Source organism: Nuphar pumila, chromosome 2 (genome assembly GCF_984573655.1).
Source record: "Nuphar pumila chromosome 2, dmNupPumi1.hap1.1, whole genome shotgun sequence".
NCBI lineage: Eukaryota > Viridiplantae > Streptophyta > Magnoliopsida > Nymphaeales > Nymphaeaceae > Nuphar > Nuphar pumila.
This window is the reverse complement of record NC_143250.1, coordinates 25,419,851-25,440,648: the sequence shown is the minus strand read 5'-3', so window position 1 is coordinate 25,440,648 and position 20,798 is coordinate 25,419,851. Positions and strand designations below refer to the sequence as shown.

The 20,798-nt window shown below is 37.1% G+C and overlaps 1 protein-coding gene across 1 annotated transcript in view; it reads left to right on the top strand.

Moving 5' to 3' along the window:
* TPP2 (tripeptidyl peptidase ii) overlaps positions 1-20,798 on the top strand; it is a 194,840-nt gene that overhangs the window by 7,202 nt on the left and 166,840 nt on the right. Inside the window, exons 6-9 of the mRNA XM_089995478.1 lie at positions 892-978; positions 1,072-1,214; positions 19,814-19,964; positions 20,107-20,229. Coding sequence (XP_089851604.1) covers positions 892-978; positions 1,072-1,214; positions 19,814-19,964; positions 20,107-20,229 — 504 coding nt within the window. The remainder of the gene's footprint in view (positions 1-891; positions 979-1,071; positions 1,215-19,813; positions 19,965-20,106; positions 20,230-20,798) is intronic.

Here is a 20,798-nt window from a genome sequence, read left to right as displayed (position 1 = left end):
TGAATATAATCTAAATATATATGCTATATCCAAAATATATATTATATACTGAAAATATGAAGTTATAAACTGAAAATATAATTATAAATTATAAATTGAATACAAACTTCTATATACGGAGGGTAAAATGGTGTGTCCAGGTGCCGACGTGTGTCGACACAGGGACATACGTGTCGACCCGGGTACAGAGGAAAAAATGGAGTGCTCGTGTGACATAGCTATCCATTAAAGGCAAATTGCATCAACATGAACTGTTAATCCTTATTCCTTGAAGTCATTTTAAATTTGAGATAGCTAACATCCACTCTTCCATTGGCTTTTATATTTGTGATTGACTACTGGACAAATTTATTCAGCTAGAAACACTCGTAGATTTTCTTGAATCTAGTGTGGTGAAGTCAAGCTTGTGGAGCTTGTATTGGCCCATCTGGTGTCTGAGTAAAATTGGAGCTGTTTCCTATTAATTCAGCTGTATCACCTTTGTACTTATTCTACATCGCTCATTCAAAATTGGGAGAGATCATTGCTTGATGACCAGATGGAAATTTGCCAATGCCTCTTTAGTGCTCTTAACAACCTGAAGCTGGTGCAGGATGTCTTCTAGCTTCCTATCCATGGGACATGTAGAATGTGCCATTGGTTGATTGCAATAAGCTTGTATAGTACTTCGTGAGAACATCAGTTGATTTGATGCATACATGAGAGTCATGTCTTCATTGCGGGATCTCGTCGGTTGGAACAACTTCCAACTGCTGCTGGTGTCTGTTCTTGATGGTTTTGATTTTGTTGTTTTCAGTGAGTTGAAACATAAGTTTTCAATTCTTAGTTTATACATTCCAATGCATGCTACTATGTGTTTTTGCTGCTTTGATTCTCCCATCATTTTTGCAGAAACACCCAAAAGCGGACAACACAAAGTTAAAAAGGGTTAGAGAAGACATCCAGAACAAGGTTGATTTTCTGCGGAGAGAGACTGATGTGAGCTACTTTCTTGTATCAGAGCTACATTGTATAATTCATGAATAAAATTAAAAAATCCTCTTTATTGACCACATTTCTTCTTTTTACCAGATTTATGATGATAGAGGCCCTCTTATAGATGCTGTTGTGTGGAATGATGGTGATATTTGGAGGGTTGCTCTCGATACCCACAATCTTGAGGATGATCCGGAGGTTGGGAAACTGGCAAAGTTCAATCCTATGACAAACTTTAGGTTGTGTGATTTTGGCCCTGATAATGCTTGTGTTATATTTTGATTCATCTTTTCATTTTGCTTTTTCTTATCTACAGATTAACAAGCAACATACATTGGAACGCTTTAATGAGCATACAAGTTTTATTTGGTTTTGGAAATACCTTAGTAAAATTGTGCAGTTCAATATGCCATCTTTTGTATGATTGAACACTGCACTTAGGCTGTAGTAATGAATTCTTTATTGACCATTTGGTTACAGCTTGTTATTATGTCACATATTGTAATGAAATAGCCTCCAATAGGCACAGAAATCAGTAAGGCCAAACACAAGCGCCTAAGGGCCATATCATAAGACACTAAGGGGCACACACAAACAGCCACAAGAGCAAACACTTTAAAAATATAAATTTTATTAATGAATTGCTCTTTAACAAGCATGCTTCAAGAGGGGATTCATCCTTAGTATATACACAAAGAAGAGGGGACACATGGGAGGAAAAGAAGAGGAGGAAGGGAGTGTGTGTGTGTGTGTGGTGGTGGTGGTGGAGACGGGAGGAAAAGAAGAGATGAGTAGAAGAGGGGAGGGAGACAGGAGGAAAAGAATAAGAGGAGGAAGAAGAAAAAGAAGAGACAAGCAGAAGAGGGAAGGGAGACGAGAACAAAAGGCGAAGAAGAAAAAGAAGAGATGAGCATAAAAAGGAAGGGAGACAAGAGGAAGAGGGGAGATGCGAGGAAAAGAAGAGAGAGAGAGTGTAAAACGTAGCGTTGTTAAAGGTTGCGGTGATGGGGGATGGAAACCAGAACAAGTTGAGTCGGTTGAAGAAAATAAGTAGACCAAAGATGAGTGCAAAGGGAAACTGACATATCAGTTAATACTGTATTCTTACCTGCACCGGCATTGTCGAGGACGACAATGGTTTGGGTGGGAGAGAATGTCCTGGACCGAACCTTCAGAATGGGGGCATGTGCAGTGCGGAGCTCTACTGAGTGAAAAATGCATCGAGTGTTGGAATACGAGTGTGCGTTGGCTTGATCGGTGATGTGCGGTGATAGCATAACATGCGATAGGTAACAATATTGTCGTTAGTGCATCGCTGTGTGGCGGCACAGGCGTTGAGCGTTGTTTGGTTAAGCAGTGCTAGCGAATAAGAGGATGTTGCCTTTGGAGATTTGGTTAAGGACCTCTTGGCTTGCGGGAGTTTCTCATACATAGTGTTTGGACGCACTGTGATTATTGCAAAATTTTTCCTCTTTTCCCTTTTCCCTTTTCTCTCTTTCTCTTTCCTTTCTCGCCTCTATTCCTTTTTTGAAGAGAAATAAAAGATAGAAAAGAAGAGAGAAAAGAAAAGAAAAGAAAAGAAAAGAAAAGAAAAGAAAAGAAAGGAACTCTTTTGCAAAGGTCTCACTTGTCCTTTATTTGAAAATATTTTGAAATTACTCGCATTCATTTTTGAAAATTTGCGAGAAAAATGGAGAGACGAGATTCGCTCGTCGGTACGAGGTTCAGCCGTTCCTGGCGCCTTTATCAGGGGTAATTGAACCAATGATCAAACTTATGCCTTTTGCTTTGACTAAATATTGTCTAAGAAATTATTCTAAGTCTAAAATGCACAAAGAATCATGCTTGTGTAGTGCGAATGCAGAGATGTATGTTTTTGAGAAAAATAATTCAGAAATTTTTGGGTTTCTCCAAGTGATTTTGAAATAAGTTTGAAAACAGTTGAAGAAATGGTTTTTGGGAATTTGATTTAAAAAGTTAGATTTTGAATCTAACTTAGAACTTCAAATAGATCTGGAAGAAGAGACTTGAAGTTCTAAGTCTTGGAATAATCAGAGTTTTGAAAATAGATCTTGAATTAAAGAATGAAAGAAAATAAAGGAGAATTGGAACTGAGATAGAATTTGAAGTAAAAATGAAATTTCAAAGTCAAAATGAACTTGAATTTGAATTTGATTCTCAAAAATCGATTTTGAAAAGAATTTTCGATCTTGAGCTTAAATTCAGAACCTGAAATAGGAATTGAATTGGAAATTGACTTTAGGCTTGGAAAATAGATTTGAAAAATGGTCTTGGAGATAAAATTTGAAATTGGAATTGAAAACCAAGGTTAGATTTGGAAATGGAATCGGATTTGAGAAATCCAGATGGAATTTAAAAATAGAATTGAATTTGAAAACTCCAGATGAAATTTGAAGATGGAATTGGATTTGAGAAATCCAGATGGAATTTGAAGATGGAATTGGATTTGACAAATCCAGATGGAATTTGAAAATGAATCTTGGAAATCTAGATGGGATTTGAAGATGGAATTGCATTTGAGAAATGCAGATGAAAATCGAAAAAGGAATTGAGTCTTGAATTGGAATCAAGTTGGAGAATGGAATTGGATTTTGGAAATCCTGAATTGATCTTGAAATCTTGCATTGAATTTAGAGAAAAACAGATTTTTGAGATTCAGAATCTATCTCAAAACTTTGATTTTGGATAAATGAATTGGATTGAGAATCAAGACTCAATCTTAGATGGATCTTGGAGATTTTGGAATTTTGAAATAGAGAATAAACTTGATTTTAGACTCGAACTTTGAAATCAGGAGATGAATCTGGAATTTCAAAGTTGAATTGAACTTTGAAATTTGATTTGGAATATTGAATTGATTTTGGAATTGAATCTTGATCTGGGAAATGAATTTGAAATTTCAAAGTTGAATCAAACTTTGAAATTTGATTTGGAATATTGAAAATCAGATTTTGAACTTGGAATTTCAAAGTTGAATTGAACTTTGAAATTAGAATATTGAATTTTGAATTTTGAAATAAGATAGAATTGAGAATAACAAGATGAATTTGAATTTATAAATAAGAATTGAAGATTGATTTGAGAAAATTTATCTCAACATCTCTTGGATTTTTGAAGATAACTTAAAATAACTTGAAAAATAATGTAATTTTATCCTAAACGATGAATGAGTTAAAAGAATTTTAAAAATTTGATTTGAAAATATATTTCATTCTTTAGGAGAATTAAAATAAGATTAAAGTTATAATACATTCATGACTATGGTCACAAATGTATTATAAAATAATCTGTATTTAAATTTAGATAAAGAATAAAATACATTTTGGTGCTTTTATAGGGTTTGAAATGAAATTAACCTTCAATATATCCTGACTATGACCATGAATATATATTTTAAGTTAAAATAAAATTCGTAATTAATATAATATAATTAATTATTAAGTATTAATTAATTAAAATTATCTAAAAACTTCCAAAAATAGCCAAATTAACCCAGAAGGCTCCTTAACCTTATTAAACCCCAAAGTAAAGCTTTATATTGAATTTAAAGCTGGAAAAACGTGGGGCTTGGATTTGAATCTGAATTCGGATCCAAAATCCAAACCCATACAAAAAAAATGGGTCAAGATCTGGTTTAAATCCAAATTTAAGTAGGTCTTAAATAAGATCCAAATCCATAATAATTCAGATCATATGCATTGGATCCAACCCGACCCAACTCCGGATCCGTTTTGACAAACTGTTAAATTTTTAGAAAAACTCGATTTTCGGACCAATCGTAGCCCGAATAAAGGAAAATAAAATGTCGTTGCGCTCAGAATTCCGAGACGCATCCAACGACATATTACACTAAATATCAAACTCCGAATTTCGCCTGAAAACAACTCGAATTTTGCTTGAATTTAAAGGTCAAAAATAAAATTCTTTCTCACGCTTCGATTGGCTCGTTATGACCTTGTCGATGGAACCTGGGCCAAGCCCAAACTCAAAGACATTAGTTTAAAAGTCGAGCCTCAAACGATTTTTCTCCCAGACTTAGCCAACTTGTCGAAAATCCCATGAAATGACTAAGTACGAAAATATGTGATATTACAACACTAGTAATGATGTAAATGGATCATACTCAATTTGGATCTATACACTACTAGATCCGACTTGATCTGACCTTGCCTAATTAGATTCAGATCTAGAGTTGAAAGAAAATAATATGATATTGAATCCTGATGTAGCTAAGTAGATATATATTATATGTAATCAGGTCAAATTATCTATTAGGTCCAAATTCAGTCAATTGAATGATGCCTACTTTTATGGGTCTGACTAATTGGATTCAATCATATATCAACCTGATCCAATTGATTGACTTTCCTATCTACTGGCTGAAAAAGAAGGCTTGGCCAAGCGGCCACCTGTTGGTAGGGTGAAATGGATCAGGTCTGGTCTGATGTATGATCCAAGTTTAGCACAATATTTTTGGGTATGGATCCTTGATACAAGATTCAAATGCGAGTTTGAATTTGATTCGGATCACCTAGTAGGATTAGTTTCTAGTCCAAATTGGATTCAAATTCTATTTTCTGCTTGATCTATGTTTGGTTTCAGGGCAAGTCTGATTCATTTGAATCTTGACTTACAAAACACTTGTTTTTTATTCACTTTTATGATTCCAATATTTATATTGTATTTCAGATCCGGCTTCAACCTCATTTCATGGATGTCATTTGGATCCATATTTAGATCCAGATTTATTCCACACTTTTTGGATGTGGGGTCAGATTTAGCATGAGCTGACCCAATTCCAACCCTATTGCTGGAGAGAGAGAGAGAGAGAGAGAGAGAGAGATGGAAAAGTGAATTTAAGGATATTTGAATTCTACTTACCATACCTTCAAGCGGATCCAAATATGAGCATCTAGGTAGTCTAGTAATTTGGATTTTCATTCCCTCAAATTCACTTCAATCTAAACACACCCTAAGTGTGGTCCTCCAAAAATGTATTGACCGAAACAACAAGATTGGACACTCAAACAGTTCCACCAAAGCACCAAAGGAATACACAAGCCACAAAATGAGCTTACACATAAACACCCACTAAAGAGGCAAAAACACAAGGAATAAAATAATATTTTATTGATCAATCTATGCAAGAAGGCATACATTATAAGGGGAGTCATCCCTTATTTATATACACAAGAGAGAGCCTCGAAGAGACGTTGGGGTAGGTCCAATCCCCACGTCTCTTTTGACTAGTCCAACAGAAACTAGTAAAAAGGAAAACCTAAAAACCTAGTTCTAACATAGTTATATTGTAATATATATATATGTATGTATATAAAGAATACATACATATATGTGTATATACTTATATACAATGTGTAACGACCCCAACTCATACTCCTTAAAAATGCAATTTTTTTTAAATCATTACGGAAACATTCCCAGAGACCCGAGGCCTTTACAGTTCCACTCCCAATTGGATAACTAAACACACCACAAGAGATCTTACATTTATCATCCCAAACCATAGCAAACTCATTCTTTATTAATGATGAACGAAAGAGTGTTTAAACAATAGTTACAAGAAACATATCAGAGTTATTTAAATGACATAAAAGTAAATAAGGAAAAACTGAGCCACGCTGTACCTCTGTGAACTGTCTAGCAAAAGTCTGACACTCGTAGCTCTACTAGAAGCTAGTTGCTTCATTGATCCTATGCGGCTGCGAAAACTACAAAAGTAAGGTTGTCAGAAATCCAAAAAATTTTGCGTACGAATCCTTCTAATGAAATAAATGAGCATAAAGAACACAAATAAAACTTCATGCAATAATTTAGAGGAACACAATTATGACATTTACATAATTCAATTTAAGCATTCATGCGGTGTGCAACAATTACTAAGCATGAAAGAACATTAATAAATAACATGGATCACAATTTAAGTAACTAGGATATTTAAAATGTATTAGGAATAAAAAAACATGCATCCACCAACATGTAACACTTAAGGGAACAAGTAAACATGCATGTTCTCAGGAATATGCATGACTTCAGTGCAATGCATGAGTAAATTACTTTCTTTCATTATAGTTTTTCTTTCATATGTATGTCCCTATTAAATGCACATAATTTAAGTTCATTTTTTTAATTACCGTTGCCTACGGATACACCAAACGAGTACAATTTCTTGAGGTCAAGTAGGGTTCCCAAGGTAACTTAGCACACAAGTTGTATTATATTACTGAGTTTCAAACTTAGCCCTCCATCGAATCACCTTTGGAACATTAGACCTCCACATCTAATATCGGGACACAAAGGATCTCTACATCCAATAGTGTCACTTTCTTGATATATCAAAACAGCTGTGTCAAACACACCACCCCCAAGTCAAGTGACGGACTCTTCCTAAAACTGTAGCCAAGAGAAAAAACCTCAATATCAGGTTTAGGGGTAATAAATAAAGCACACAAAGTTTTTGTATCCTTATGGTCCTCAAAAACCAAATATCTAAGATTCCCATTCTTCCGATGGGAGATCCCAGAACGTATATTACACTGTTCTTATTCATTGTTTTTTTATTAAAAGCCAATTATTGAGTTTTGCAATTCAGCATGCAAAAACAAGGCAAAAACTCGCATCTACCCCTGCGAGAACCATCACGGCGCCCGTGAAACACATAGAACAGTGCAATAAAAATAAATGTGATTTTTGCAATGCATTTAAAAGTACATAAAGAAGGAGCAAACCAAAGCTCGGGGCCTACCAAGCCTATGGTGATTCATTTTGATCATCGATGCACCATATGCAAAAACCATAATAACACGTCATAATTCACATGCTTTGTAAATGCACATTCATATATGCAACTTTCAGCTATGTGCATGAAACACAAATATTTAGAAGCATGTTTACATTCAATTCATGTGATAGTGACAAGTGCACGCTTTCATTTAATACACGTTTTCAAGTCAATTGCATGTTCCCATTCATTATGCATGATCATGTCCATTGCATATTTTCATCGTGTATATATTCATGTCAATGCACCTTTTCACTTCATGTATCAATGTCAAATACAGACTTTAACTCACATGTTCATGTTACATGTATGCTTTCGTGCAACGCACACTTTAGTCAATTATGTGAATCTTCAAGTAATGGCACACGCGCCGAACTTATTGATTTCGTGTGTGTCAATGCATGTCTTTCATTGAAATAAACATCACATGCACATTTTGATCAAGTGCATATGTAACTATCAATTCACTTTTTCTATTTGGAATAAACATTAATGCATGATTTCTTTTTATACCTGTCAATGCATGCACATAACAATACATAAGCGCATCAAGTATATACGTAACTGTCAATACAACGATTCCTTTTGAATATGCATGTTTTCCTTAAGTTTACATATGACTGTCAACATATTTTCATTAACAATGCATTTTTTTTAAAACATAAGAATGCTTGTGCCATCCTTTACATGCTACGACTATAAATTTCACCTATGCAGCAACTGAGTCATAACCTTTTAATTAAGCATGGTATCTCACTATATAAACATATGAACCTTTAATACTTTACACACATACAGTTAATCTAATTTTTTTTTTTGAGTTTCACGTCTGAAAAAGAAATCACAACATATAATAGATTTCTTTACTCTTTTTTTTTCTTTAAAAAAAAAGTTTACACCCAGTTGGCTGGGGTTTCAAACAAGCCCAGCTGACCTTAGTCAGCTGGGTCGGGTTTGGTCAACCCTGGGTCGGACCTGGCAGGGGACTGCCAGACCTGTCCCAGTCCTGCCCAAGGGCCGGACTGGGCCAGGCAGATCCCTGCCAAGCCGGGCTGGCCTAGTCAGCCCAGCCGAGCATGTCGGCTGGGCCTGCCGGCCCATACACAGGCCCAATCCGGGCCTGTGTGCACATGCTGTCAGGGCATGCTGACAGCCCCCCCCCCCCCCCCCAAGCTCTTTATTTATTTATTTATTTTTGCCGGCTCAGCCGCGTGACTCGGCTGACCCCCTGTGGCTTAGCAGGTCTTATCAGGCCGGCTGGACTCGGTCCAGTCGAGCCTGGCAGACCTGTCAAAACATTGACAGGTCTGGCCAGACCTGGCAGCCGAGCCTTGCTTGGCTGGTCTGGTCGGCCAGGCCGTGAGCTCCCAAAACAGAGGGGGAGGGTCCATTAATGACCCATATCCCTACTTCTTTAGAGCTAAGCATGCACTGAGCATGTTTTTAATAATGAAAATATGTATTAACAGAGTGAGATTTATACCAGCATGCTTTTACATCTTCATTACCCAGATATGCATATTTGAGTATGATTACTTTCATGTTAAATCATCAATGAATCCAACCAAAATCGTGTCTGAATAAAAACAACATAAATCTGAAAATCTATATGTGAGTACTTAATCGACCGAGCTTACTTGTTCAGAGATTTTAATGAGCAAGCCTTCACATACACGTTTTCTACAGAAATACATGCATACATCATGGTTTTCATATGCTTTTTCATGCATCAACTATATTAGCACGTAAACACCAAAAATAACCATTTTCTACCATGAAATAAATTCTGGTTTAATCTAAAAATGCCTGTACAGAAAATAAAGTTTCAAAAGAGTATAACGAATCAAAACGCGTCCATGATCCTCTTTCGTGTATTTTAGAGTGATTTCATAGATCTACTGTTTTACCAATGGTTTTAGATCATGACATAGCATGAGAATTGAATCGGTATTCGATTTCTCACTTATGTCAAAAGACGAGACCCGTACCTTTGAAAAAAAATCGAAGAATAGAGAAAAACAATGGTGAAAAAGGGGTTGGGCGGGAGAAGACTCTTTCTTCTTTTTCCTCTCTTTCCTCTCCTTCCCTTTCTCTCTCCTTCCCTTTCCCTCTTTCTTTCTCTTTTCCTTCTTTCTTTGTTTTTTTTTCTCTTTATAATGATTGGGAGAGGGGGTGACGTTCCCCCCTTCTTAAGGGCTAGAGAGAATTTCCAAAACTTTGGAGTTTCATTTTTTTTTAAAACTTTTTAAAGTTGACTTCTTTTTAAAACTTCCAATCCTTTTAAAACTCTCTTAACCTCTCTTAGGTAAGAATAGAGACTCTTTTAGAGAGTCTCACTCAGCGCCCCCCCCCCTCCAAAAAAATAAATTCGGAATTGATATTAATTAATTAATTCAAAATATCTAAAAACTTCCAAAAATAACCAAATTAACCCAAAAGGATTCTCAACCTTATTAAACTCCAAATTAAGGCTTTATATTGAATTAAAAGCTGGAAAATCGTGGGGCTCAGATTTGGATCCAGATCCAGATCCAAAAATCCAAACCCATACATAACGAAAATGGGTTGAGTTCTGGATCAAATCCAGATTTAAGTAGGACTTAAATAAGACCCAAATCCATATTAGTTCGGATCATAGGCCTTGGATCCAATCCAATACAACTCCGGATCCATTTCGACAAACTGCTCCATTTTCAGAAAAAACGTGATTTCCGGGCAAACCGAAATTCGAAATCAGGAAAACAAAATATCATTGCACTCAGAATTCCGAGACGCATCCAACGATATATTACACGAATACCAAATTCTGAATTTCGCCCGAAAAAAACTCGAATTTCGCTTGAATTTAAAGGTAAAAAATAAAACTCTTTATCTCGCTTCGATTGGCTCGTTACGACCTTGTTGATGGAACCTGGCCCAAGCCCAGACTCAAGGACATTAGTCTAAAAGTCGAGCCTCAAACGATTTTTCTCTCAGACTTAGCCAAATTTTTGACATGTTTGTAAATGACTAAGTATCAAAATACGGGATATTACAATATATATATATATATATACATTTTTAACACTCTCCCTCAAACTTACGGTTGGATAACCGAAAGTTGCTCCAATAGTAAGTGAAATCTAAGAGCAACGAGAGGTTTGGTGAAGAAATCCACCAATTGATATTCTAAGGTAACATAGGGAAGATCGATTCTGCCCTGTAGATACTCTTCTCGCACATAGTGAAAGAACTCCTCAAAGAATCAAGGAATCAGTGAGAGAGAGAGGGGAGAGAGAGAAAAGAGAGAACTGGATATTTGGGAATCGGCAACCACTCTGATGCATTGATTGGCTGCACTAATCCTTCATTAATATTAATAGGGTTACAAATAAAATACATGGACAAAACTGCCCTGTACAAGTATTACATATTACACATAGACATAAGAGGCTGTATCAGATATGGATTCGACTCGGTCCATATCTGATCCATATTTTAATACCCTCCCTCAAGTTGTGCATGGGAGTAAACCATGTGCAACTTGTTCTTCAAATACCAGAAGCGGTTACTTGTGAGATCTTTTGTGAACACATCAACGACCTGGTCTTCTGAAGACACATAAACTGGTTCAATCTCCTTGTCTGCTATCTTTTGTCTGATGAAATGCTGGTCAATCTCAATATGCTTAGTCCGACTGTGATGAACAGGGTTGATTGCAATTTGTATAGAATACAACTCACCATCACAAATGCTGAGCTTTTGATTGACAACACTGGGTGAAGGTAGAGGTTTGCAATCTGTCATTCCTGCTTTGCCCAGAAGATCAAGAGTGTATTTGTGTTGAGTTAATGACATTTTTCCATCCTGTCTGTCCACCTCTACACCAAGAAAATATCTCAGTTCCCCAAGGTCTTTCATCTTGAACCTCATACTTAGTAGCATCTTGATTCGCTGAATGTGATCCGGGGCATTGCCAGTGATCACGATATGATCAACATATATAAGTAAGAAAACCACAATAGTCCCATCCTTGTATATGAATAGAGAATGATCAAGTTGGGAACGGATGAAACCGTGGTTTTGAATTTCTAAGGAAAAAACTTTCAAACCATGATCTGGATGCTTGCTTGCTTTAATCCATACAATGCTCTGGTTAATTTGCATACATATTTCTTTGGGTCTCCTTCTGCATAACCTTGAGGCTGCTCCATATAAACTTCTTCCTTTAAATTCCCATGCAAGAATGCATTTTTAACATCAAGCTGACTAAGAGTCCACCCATGTTCAATTGCCAGGCCATGAATAATACTAATAGTTTCCATTTTCACCACTGGGCAAAAAGTTTCCTTATAATCTTGACCATATTCTTGCGTAAAACCTCTGGTAACAAGACGCATTTTGTATCGTTCAATGCTACCATCCGGTTTATATTTAATCTTATAAACCCATTTTGAGACAATAACATTCTTATCTGAAGGCCGTTCTGTGAGAAATCAGATGTGGGAGTCACCTTACTATCGTAGCAAGAGATAGAGAGAGAGGTAAGAGGGAAGAGAGAAAAAAATGTTGGGCGGCAATGATGTCTTCTCCCCTTTCCATTGATATTTATATGTTGTACGAGTGGTACAATACAGTACAGTATGCTGTACAATACAGTACAATACAGTACAGTAGTACAATACAGTACAGTATGCTGTACAAGTGGTACAATACAGTACAAAAATATATTCATTTACATATACATATTTAACAACCTCCCTCAAGTTGAGGATGATCTTCAATCATGCTCAACTTGCCCTTAAGTAACCAAAATTGATGACTAACCAATCCTTTGGTGAAGATGTCTGCTACTTGGTCTTCTGATCTGACATACGAAGCTTCAATTTCTTCTGTTTCAATCTTTTGTCTAACAAAATGCTGATCAATCTCAATGTGCTTCGTGCGACAATGATGAATAGGGTTAAAAGAAATATTAATGGCAATTTGATTATCACATAAAAGCAGAGAGGAAGAGATAGGTTCATTCAACTCTTGAAGAAGATGCCGTACCCAAGTGACATCAGCTGTCCCTGCTGCCATTGCCCTGTACTCTGCCTCAGTGCTGGATTTAGCAATGGCCTTTTGTTTCTTACTACTCTAAGTGACAATATTTGGGCCAATAAAAACACAATATCCTGAAACCGACCTACGCTCATCAGGGTCCCCACCCCAATCTGCATCACAATATGTAAGTAAACGGTGTCCTGTAGTGAAGCTTTCATCTTTGTGATAGAGCAATCCATCTCCAATAGTCCCTTTCAGATATCTGAGAATATGCTTAATACATTCCATATGACAATCAGTGGGAGCATGCATAAACTGAGATGCTTGATTTACAGCATAAGCAATGTCAGGTCTTGTAAATGTAAGATATTGCAACATACCAACAATGCGGCGATATAAAGTGGAATCATGATATAATTGGCCTTCTTTTGCACTAAACTTATGATTTAAGATAGATGGGGTGCTGAGAGGTTTACAATTAATCATACCAGTGGTGTGAAGAATGTCAAGAGTATACTTGTGTTGACTTAGAGTGAGTCGATCATCTTGTCTATCGACTTCAACTCCCAAGAAGTATCGCAATGGGCCTAAGTCCTTCATCTTGAATTTGGCCATGAGTAAAGACTTGACCAAGGCAATATGTGCATCATCACTCCCAGTGATAATGATGTCATCAACATATATAAGAACCCAAGTAGTAACATGATCATTCTTATACATAAATAAAGAATGATCAAGTATACTCTTAGAAAAGCCATGCTGCTGAATTTCCATGGAGAAACTCTCAAACCAAGACCGAGATGCCTGTTTTAAACCATAAAGAGACCTTCTCAATTTACAAACCCATGTAGCCGCATCATGTTCACTATATCCAGGAGGTTGCTCCATATACACCTCTTCCTTCAAGTCCCCATGTAGGAACGCATTCTTGACATCCAACTGGCTAAGAGACCAACCATGCTGAAGTGCCAAAGTGAGGATCACACGAATGGTGCCAATTTTGACAACAGGGCTAAAAGTTTCCTCATAATCTTGCCCATATTGTTGTGTGAATCCGCGTGCAACAAGGCGAGCTTTATATCTTTCAATGCTACCATCTGGTTTACGCTTGATCTTGTAAACCCATTTGGAACCAACAACATTTCTATCAACAGGTCGAGGAACAATATCCCACGTATGACATTCATGAAGTGCTGCCATTTCTTCGTTCATAGCTTCAACCCAAGCTCGAGAATGGGCTGCCTGATGGAAAGTAGACGGCTCTTTCTCTTTGGCCACATTGGTTAGAAACAACTGAAAGTCAAGAGAAAAATTGTTGTAACTAACCCAACGATGGATAGGATGCCTTTCACGTGTGGATCGTCGAAGAGGGGGAGCCTCGTGAGATGGAGTTGAAGGGGCTCCTCGACGGGCATAAACCAAACCTGAAAACCGTGAAGGTGCATCCTGGATGATGGAGTTGTCTGCTTCAAACTGAATTGGTTCATCAACAACAGGATCTCTGATAGAGTCATATAGCAAAGTATCACAAAGCCATGGATCATAAGTAGTTTGCTCATATACCTGAGAAGTATCACAAGTGCTGAAATGGTCATCATCAAAAACAACATTTCTAGACACCTTAATCTTACCCAAAATAGGATCATAACATCTATATCCTTTATACCCATCGGCATATCCCAGAAATCTGCACTGAACTGCTCTGTCCTGAAACTTGTTACGTAAAGAATGATCCACATGGACATAACAAATGCATCCGAAAGCATGCAAATCATCATAAGAAGGGTGAGAACCGTGAAGCAAATAATAAGGAGACTGATCTCCTAATAATTCCATAGGCAACCTGTTAATGATATGCACTGCAGTGTGAAAGGCCTCAGTCCAAAGAGAGAAAGAAATATCAATATTGTGCATCATACTTAACGCGGTTTCAACAATATGCCGATGCTTACGTTCTGCTACTCCATTCTGTTGTGGAGTGTAAGGACAAGAGGAGTTACGTGTGATGCCATGGTCCTTTAAATATTCACTAAAATCATGAGATATGTATTCTCCACCACCATCACACTGGAAATAAGTGATATTTGAATTGAAAAGGTTCTGAACAAGAGCATGGAATTGTTTGAAAAGTTTGAACACTTCAGATTTAGATTTCATAAAGTAAATCCAAGTGTAACGAGTGAAAGAGTCAAGAAATAACACATAATAACGAGAGTCAGATAGAGATGAAACAGGAGCTGGGCCCCAAACATCAGAGTGAATAATTTCAAATGGCTTGGAAGCTCTTTTATTGATACTTTGAAAGGGAAGTACATGACTCTTGCAGACATTACAACTAGGACACTTATGATCTAATTTGACTTTGGGAATAAAACCCTAAGAAGACAATTTGTCAAGGAACCCTTGACTACAATGACCTAACCGACGATGCCAAGAAACTGGCTTATTACATTGCATAACAGAAGAAGACTGACTCAAATAAGCAGGAAAAGATGGAGACACGGTAGATGACGTCTTCAAAGTCCCGGGGGTTGCTTCGAAGACGTACATGTTTCCGCGTCGTTCACCCTTAGCGAGCATCTTCTTGGTTCGAAGGTCCTTAAGACAAACAGAAGACGGAGTAAATTCCATGGATGAATTTGTTTCATCAACCAATTTAGAAACAGATAAAATGTTTTTCTCAATGGCAGGAGTGAGTAAGACATTTTTCAATGGTAGTGTAGATTGTGACAAAGAGAGAGATGCATTTCCAGTATGAGAAATAGGGTGGTGGGAACCATCTCCCGTGACAATAGTGCCAGTGCCAATATAAGGAACCATGTTGGAAAGTTTACCTGCATCAGAAGTAACATGTGCGGCTGCTCCAGAATCAATATACCAAACTCCATCATCATTCTGACGCAAATTCATGTTGTTAAATGCAGTCATCAGAATTTGTTGCACATCATGTGGCAACCCTGCACTCTGTCCCTGATCAGTACCCTGATGTGCTCGAAAATTTCCTTGCGGCTGCCCCTTAAACTGTCTAACATTCATCTGTCCAGCTCTTGGTCCTGGCCTCCCTGCCTTGTTGCGATTCTGTGGGTTGTGCCAACAATCTGCTTTCACATGGCCACGCTTGTTGCAATGGAAGCAAGTAGGGACACAGGTACCTCTAGTGGCAGGTGGAGCAGTAGGAGTAGGAAGGAGTCCTCCACGGCCCATATGAGCAGCAGGTGGACGAAATGAGGTAGACCCAGATGTAAACATGACAGGATGAGGATCATCAATAAGATGATCTTGAGTCAAACTAACTTCATACTGTAGGAGTTTGGCCTGTAAATCCTCAAAGCATGGAAGTGTAGAGGCAACCTGTAATGCAGTGCAAAACATACGATATTGGGGCCCAAGGCTTCCCAATACCTGCTGAACAACATCTCTGTCAGAAACAGGATATCCAATAGCGGCCAACTGATCAATGATAATTTTGATATCCCCTAGAAATTCAGTAATGGTCTTAGTTCCCTTTCGCATAGATTAGAACTGCCATTTCAGTTGAAGTGCACGTGATTCAGAAACCTGTGAATAAGAGTGAGCAAGATGTCTCCATAGTTCTGCAGCAGTAAAATGGTCAGAGATAGTTTGTAATATACGATCAGATAACGTGGCAGTCAAATAGGCAACCACAGATTGGTCCTTCTGAAACCAAACATCATACGCAGGATTTGGAATAGCAATGCAACTCACCTTCCCATCATTACCAGTTACCTCTTGCGTAATAGTCATAGGTGGGGCGGGTGATCCCCCATCCAGATGCCCGGAAAGACCATGACTTCGGATAAACGGCAGAATTTGGCGTTTTCAAAGTAAGTAGTTATCATCAGTTAATTTGTGAGAAACAAGTTGAGAAAGAAATCCGGGGCTGATTTTAGAATCCATAAGGGGGCCACGGGACAAAAGCTGCTAGAAAGACCCTTGGTCGACCAGGTCCGTGGGGCTCACGGTGTGTTATGTCCTCATTTGTCTCATTTGCTTCCAAAAGATTCTTGCTGAATAAATTTCTCTAACTCTCCAGTTGTTGATGCTCGAGTTTTATATATATATATATATATATATATATATATATATATATATATATATTATTTGTTTTTGCCGCACCTCCGCACCTAAGGTTTTTGAAAGTGACGCACCCGCACCCATGTGACTTAGATTTGGAGTTTGTTTAAGGCTATAAGGCCTTATCTAAGCGAAGAACCTTTCCCTTAAGAATAACTATACCAGGCGGTGCCTCCATACATACTTCTTCAACCAATTTACCATTGAGAAACACATTCTTAACATCCATTTGGTATATAAGCCACTTCTTCATAAAGGCAAGGGCTACTACGGTTCTAACTGTGGTCATCCTATTAACAGGTGCAAATGTTTCCTCATAATTTATTCAATTCTCTTGGGAGTATCCATTGGCAACTAACCTAGCATTGTAGCTTTCAAGGGTTCCATTACTATTGGTTTTTATCTTATAGATCCATCAACAATCTATGGGTTTCTTTCCTAGTGATATCTTGGATAGTCCAACTATTCACCTTTTTTAAAGCATCTAATTCTACCTTCATGACTTATTCAAAATGTTTCTTTGCTTCAACATAGTTTGAGGGTTCTATGTAGGAATGTATCAATGCAATGTAAGTTTGATACTTACATGAAAAGGACTCATAGGAAACATATTTCCAAGGGGTTTTTGATATTCTTGATGACCTTCTAGTTTGTGTTTCTACATGATTTTCATTAGTATATTTTTTAAGGGCACATGGATGTTCAGAACTACTATGCCTAGCATATTGAATACAATTTTGATTTTGAGATTGTTCTTCACTTGTCTCATTGTCATGAGATTCTTCTTCACTCACCATATCATTTCTGATATCCTGATCTTTGTCAGGATCAACTTCACAATCACCAATCTTTTGAATTAGATCCAACAGGAAAGAATACTCGGTTGTCATTAGGATTTTCAGATCAAAAAATTATTTCTTTTTCTAAGAAAGACACATTTCTTGAATGTGATCATTGAATTGATAGAAATGCTCCACATCAATTTGTCTTTGACGGAGTTCTCTGTCTTCGGGACAATGCCATTGTGTCTCAAGAAGAGCCAACTCATTCCAAAGGTCGGACAACTCACTAAAGTATTATCTAATAATTTTTCCTTGAGTTATAGTGTGTACTTTGTCTTGTAAGTTGCACATGTGGACAATATCTTTAAGAGAATACATTCTCTTGAAATATTCCCATGCTTTATTTGCATGTTCAAACTTAGCTAGACTTGAACACTTCTTGATATCAACACTACTAATGAGCTAAGACATAATCTTGACATGCCCCATTATCCATTCTTTTCATTTTTTCTCGTACGTGGCTATAGCCTTGGTTTTTTCCACTTCCGTAAGAGGTACCTCTTTTTCTCCTTCTATCTTAGTAAGGATTAGTTTAGGTTCTAAATTTGACCCATCCACTAATCTCCACAACCCTTTTCCTCATATGAAATGCTTCATGATTGAAGCCCATGTTACAAGGTTTGTGTCGTTAAGTTTGATGGGTTTTAAGGAGACATTATCATTGTCATCAATGTTTACAAGGGTTAAGAGAAAGAATAGAAGATAGAGAGGAGGAAGAAAGAGAGAAGATAATCAAAAGTATCACGAGCACTCCACCACCAAGAGAGCACCTTCAATTAGAAACACGAACACACAAGCACTCCACCACCAAGAGAGCACCTAAAATGAAGAGCACGAGCACGAGTACATGAGCACTCCACCACCAAGAAGTCACAACAATCTCACACACACTTGAATAAATTTTGCAAAAGTGACTTTATCTCTTCAAAATCTTGAGTGACACGCTTTCCAATGTACCAAAAAATCAGCTTGATCTCCAAGTTTTGATGCCATGTAAGGAAGCAAGATCCTCCAAAAATATATTCACCGAAACAACAAGAGTGAACACTCAAAGAATTCCACCAAAGCACCAAAGGAATACACAAGCCACAAAATGGACTTACACACAAACACCCATAAAGGGGCAAAAACACAAGGAATAAAATAATATTTTATTGATCAATCTATGCAAAAAGGCATACATTATAAGGGGAGTCATCCCCTATTTATATACACAAGATGGAGTCTCTAAGAGACGTTGGGGCAGGTCCAATGCCTCCATTTGGAGCCATTGGGCCTGTCCCAACGTCTCTTTTGACTAGTCAACTTTGTGTTGACTAGTCCAAAAGAAACTAGAAAAAAGGAAAAACTAAAAACCTAGTTCTAACATAGTTGCATTGTAATACACACACACATATATATATATATATATATATGTATATAAAAAATACATGCATATATGTATATATATATATACTTATATATATATACAATTATATATATACATTTTTATCAGTGTGCAGCCTCCAGACTAGGGAAAAAGGAATTGGGGCTAAAATTCTCTGCCAAGCTTTCTTCTTCCTCCCTCTTGCATCCACAAAAATTTTTAGTTATTATTTCAGGGATCATAGGATTCTAACATTTTGAGCTACTTTAGCCTACCAACTATGTTGGCGATTTTTGAAATAGTGGAATACACTAGATTATTTTTCTTCACTTATTGTATTTTGTTCTGGAAGAGTCAAATGTCTCATGTCATGCCAAGCTTTTAATTTCTGGTCTTGCAATTGGGAAGATGTTTTTTATTCATCTTGCATTATTAAACAATGTCATCATAGAGGTGCGACAATGCTTCGCCCAACATGTCTTTATCATTTTGGTAATCTGCCTTTTAATCTGTAGATGTTTTTTTGTAGAATAAAAAGTGTTGCTAAAAGTCTCACAGAAACCTTTTTTTATGTGCCAATTTTTCATATCGTTGTTATGTCAATGTTCTTCCCTTACACAAGTCTATAAATCAGCTACTTGCATCTAATACTTTCACATTGCTTAGTAACTATAAAATCTGAGCGTGCAGGACGGAGCGGAGACATGGTATTTTTAGCAAATTAGATGCATGCTCCTTTGTCACAAATATTTATGATGAAGGAAACATCCTAAGCATTGTAACAGATTCTTCTCCTCATGGTACACATGTTGCTGGAATTGCTGCTGCTTTCCACCCTAAGGTATTACATTTTGATCTCTATTTTCATTAGCTAGCCACATTCCCTTTTGAGGTTGAACATGGTTTCTGGATTGTTGAAAGTCACATTATCCCTCTAAGAAATGTAAGTAATATTTTTATAATGGCGATGGAATGTTGTGCAGGAACCCTTACTAAATGGAGTTGCACCTGGAGCACAACTGATCTCTTGTAAAATTGGTGATTCACGTTTAGGCTCCATGGAGACAGGCACTGGTTTGACTCGGGCACTAATAGCTGCTATTGAGGTATCTATTCATGGTGGAAGCCAGTTGATTTATAAATCTACAAGGGTTTTCTGTTTTCCCCTTTCTTTGTCACGAAATGACACGGATCCCAATGCACTTCAAAATGAACTCCAAGAATCTAAACATAATATATTTGAACAAAAACATAAGAACTGAAAATGAAACACAAGGAATGTGAATGAATGAATAATTTCATTAATAAAGAAAATTAAATATACATCATAAAGCTACCCATCACTCTCTCAACATTCACTCATACACCCACCCACAATATATAGTGAAAGAAGAGAGGAGAGAAGAGAGAGTAAAGGAAAGGCCTTCTAGCCGTTGGAGAGGGTCCAACGGCCAGTTTGACTAGCTGCTGCACCTATTCCAATGGCTAGAATATCTAGCCGTTGGACTAGGCTCCAAGCCCAAGGGCTAGTCTTAGTCAACCTAGGTTGACTAAGATACAATATATAATATATAATATATAATATATAAATATATATAAATATATATATATTATATATAAATTTATATACATACTATATATAATAGAAGAGAAAGAAGAGAAGAGTAGTGACACC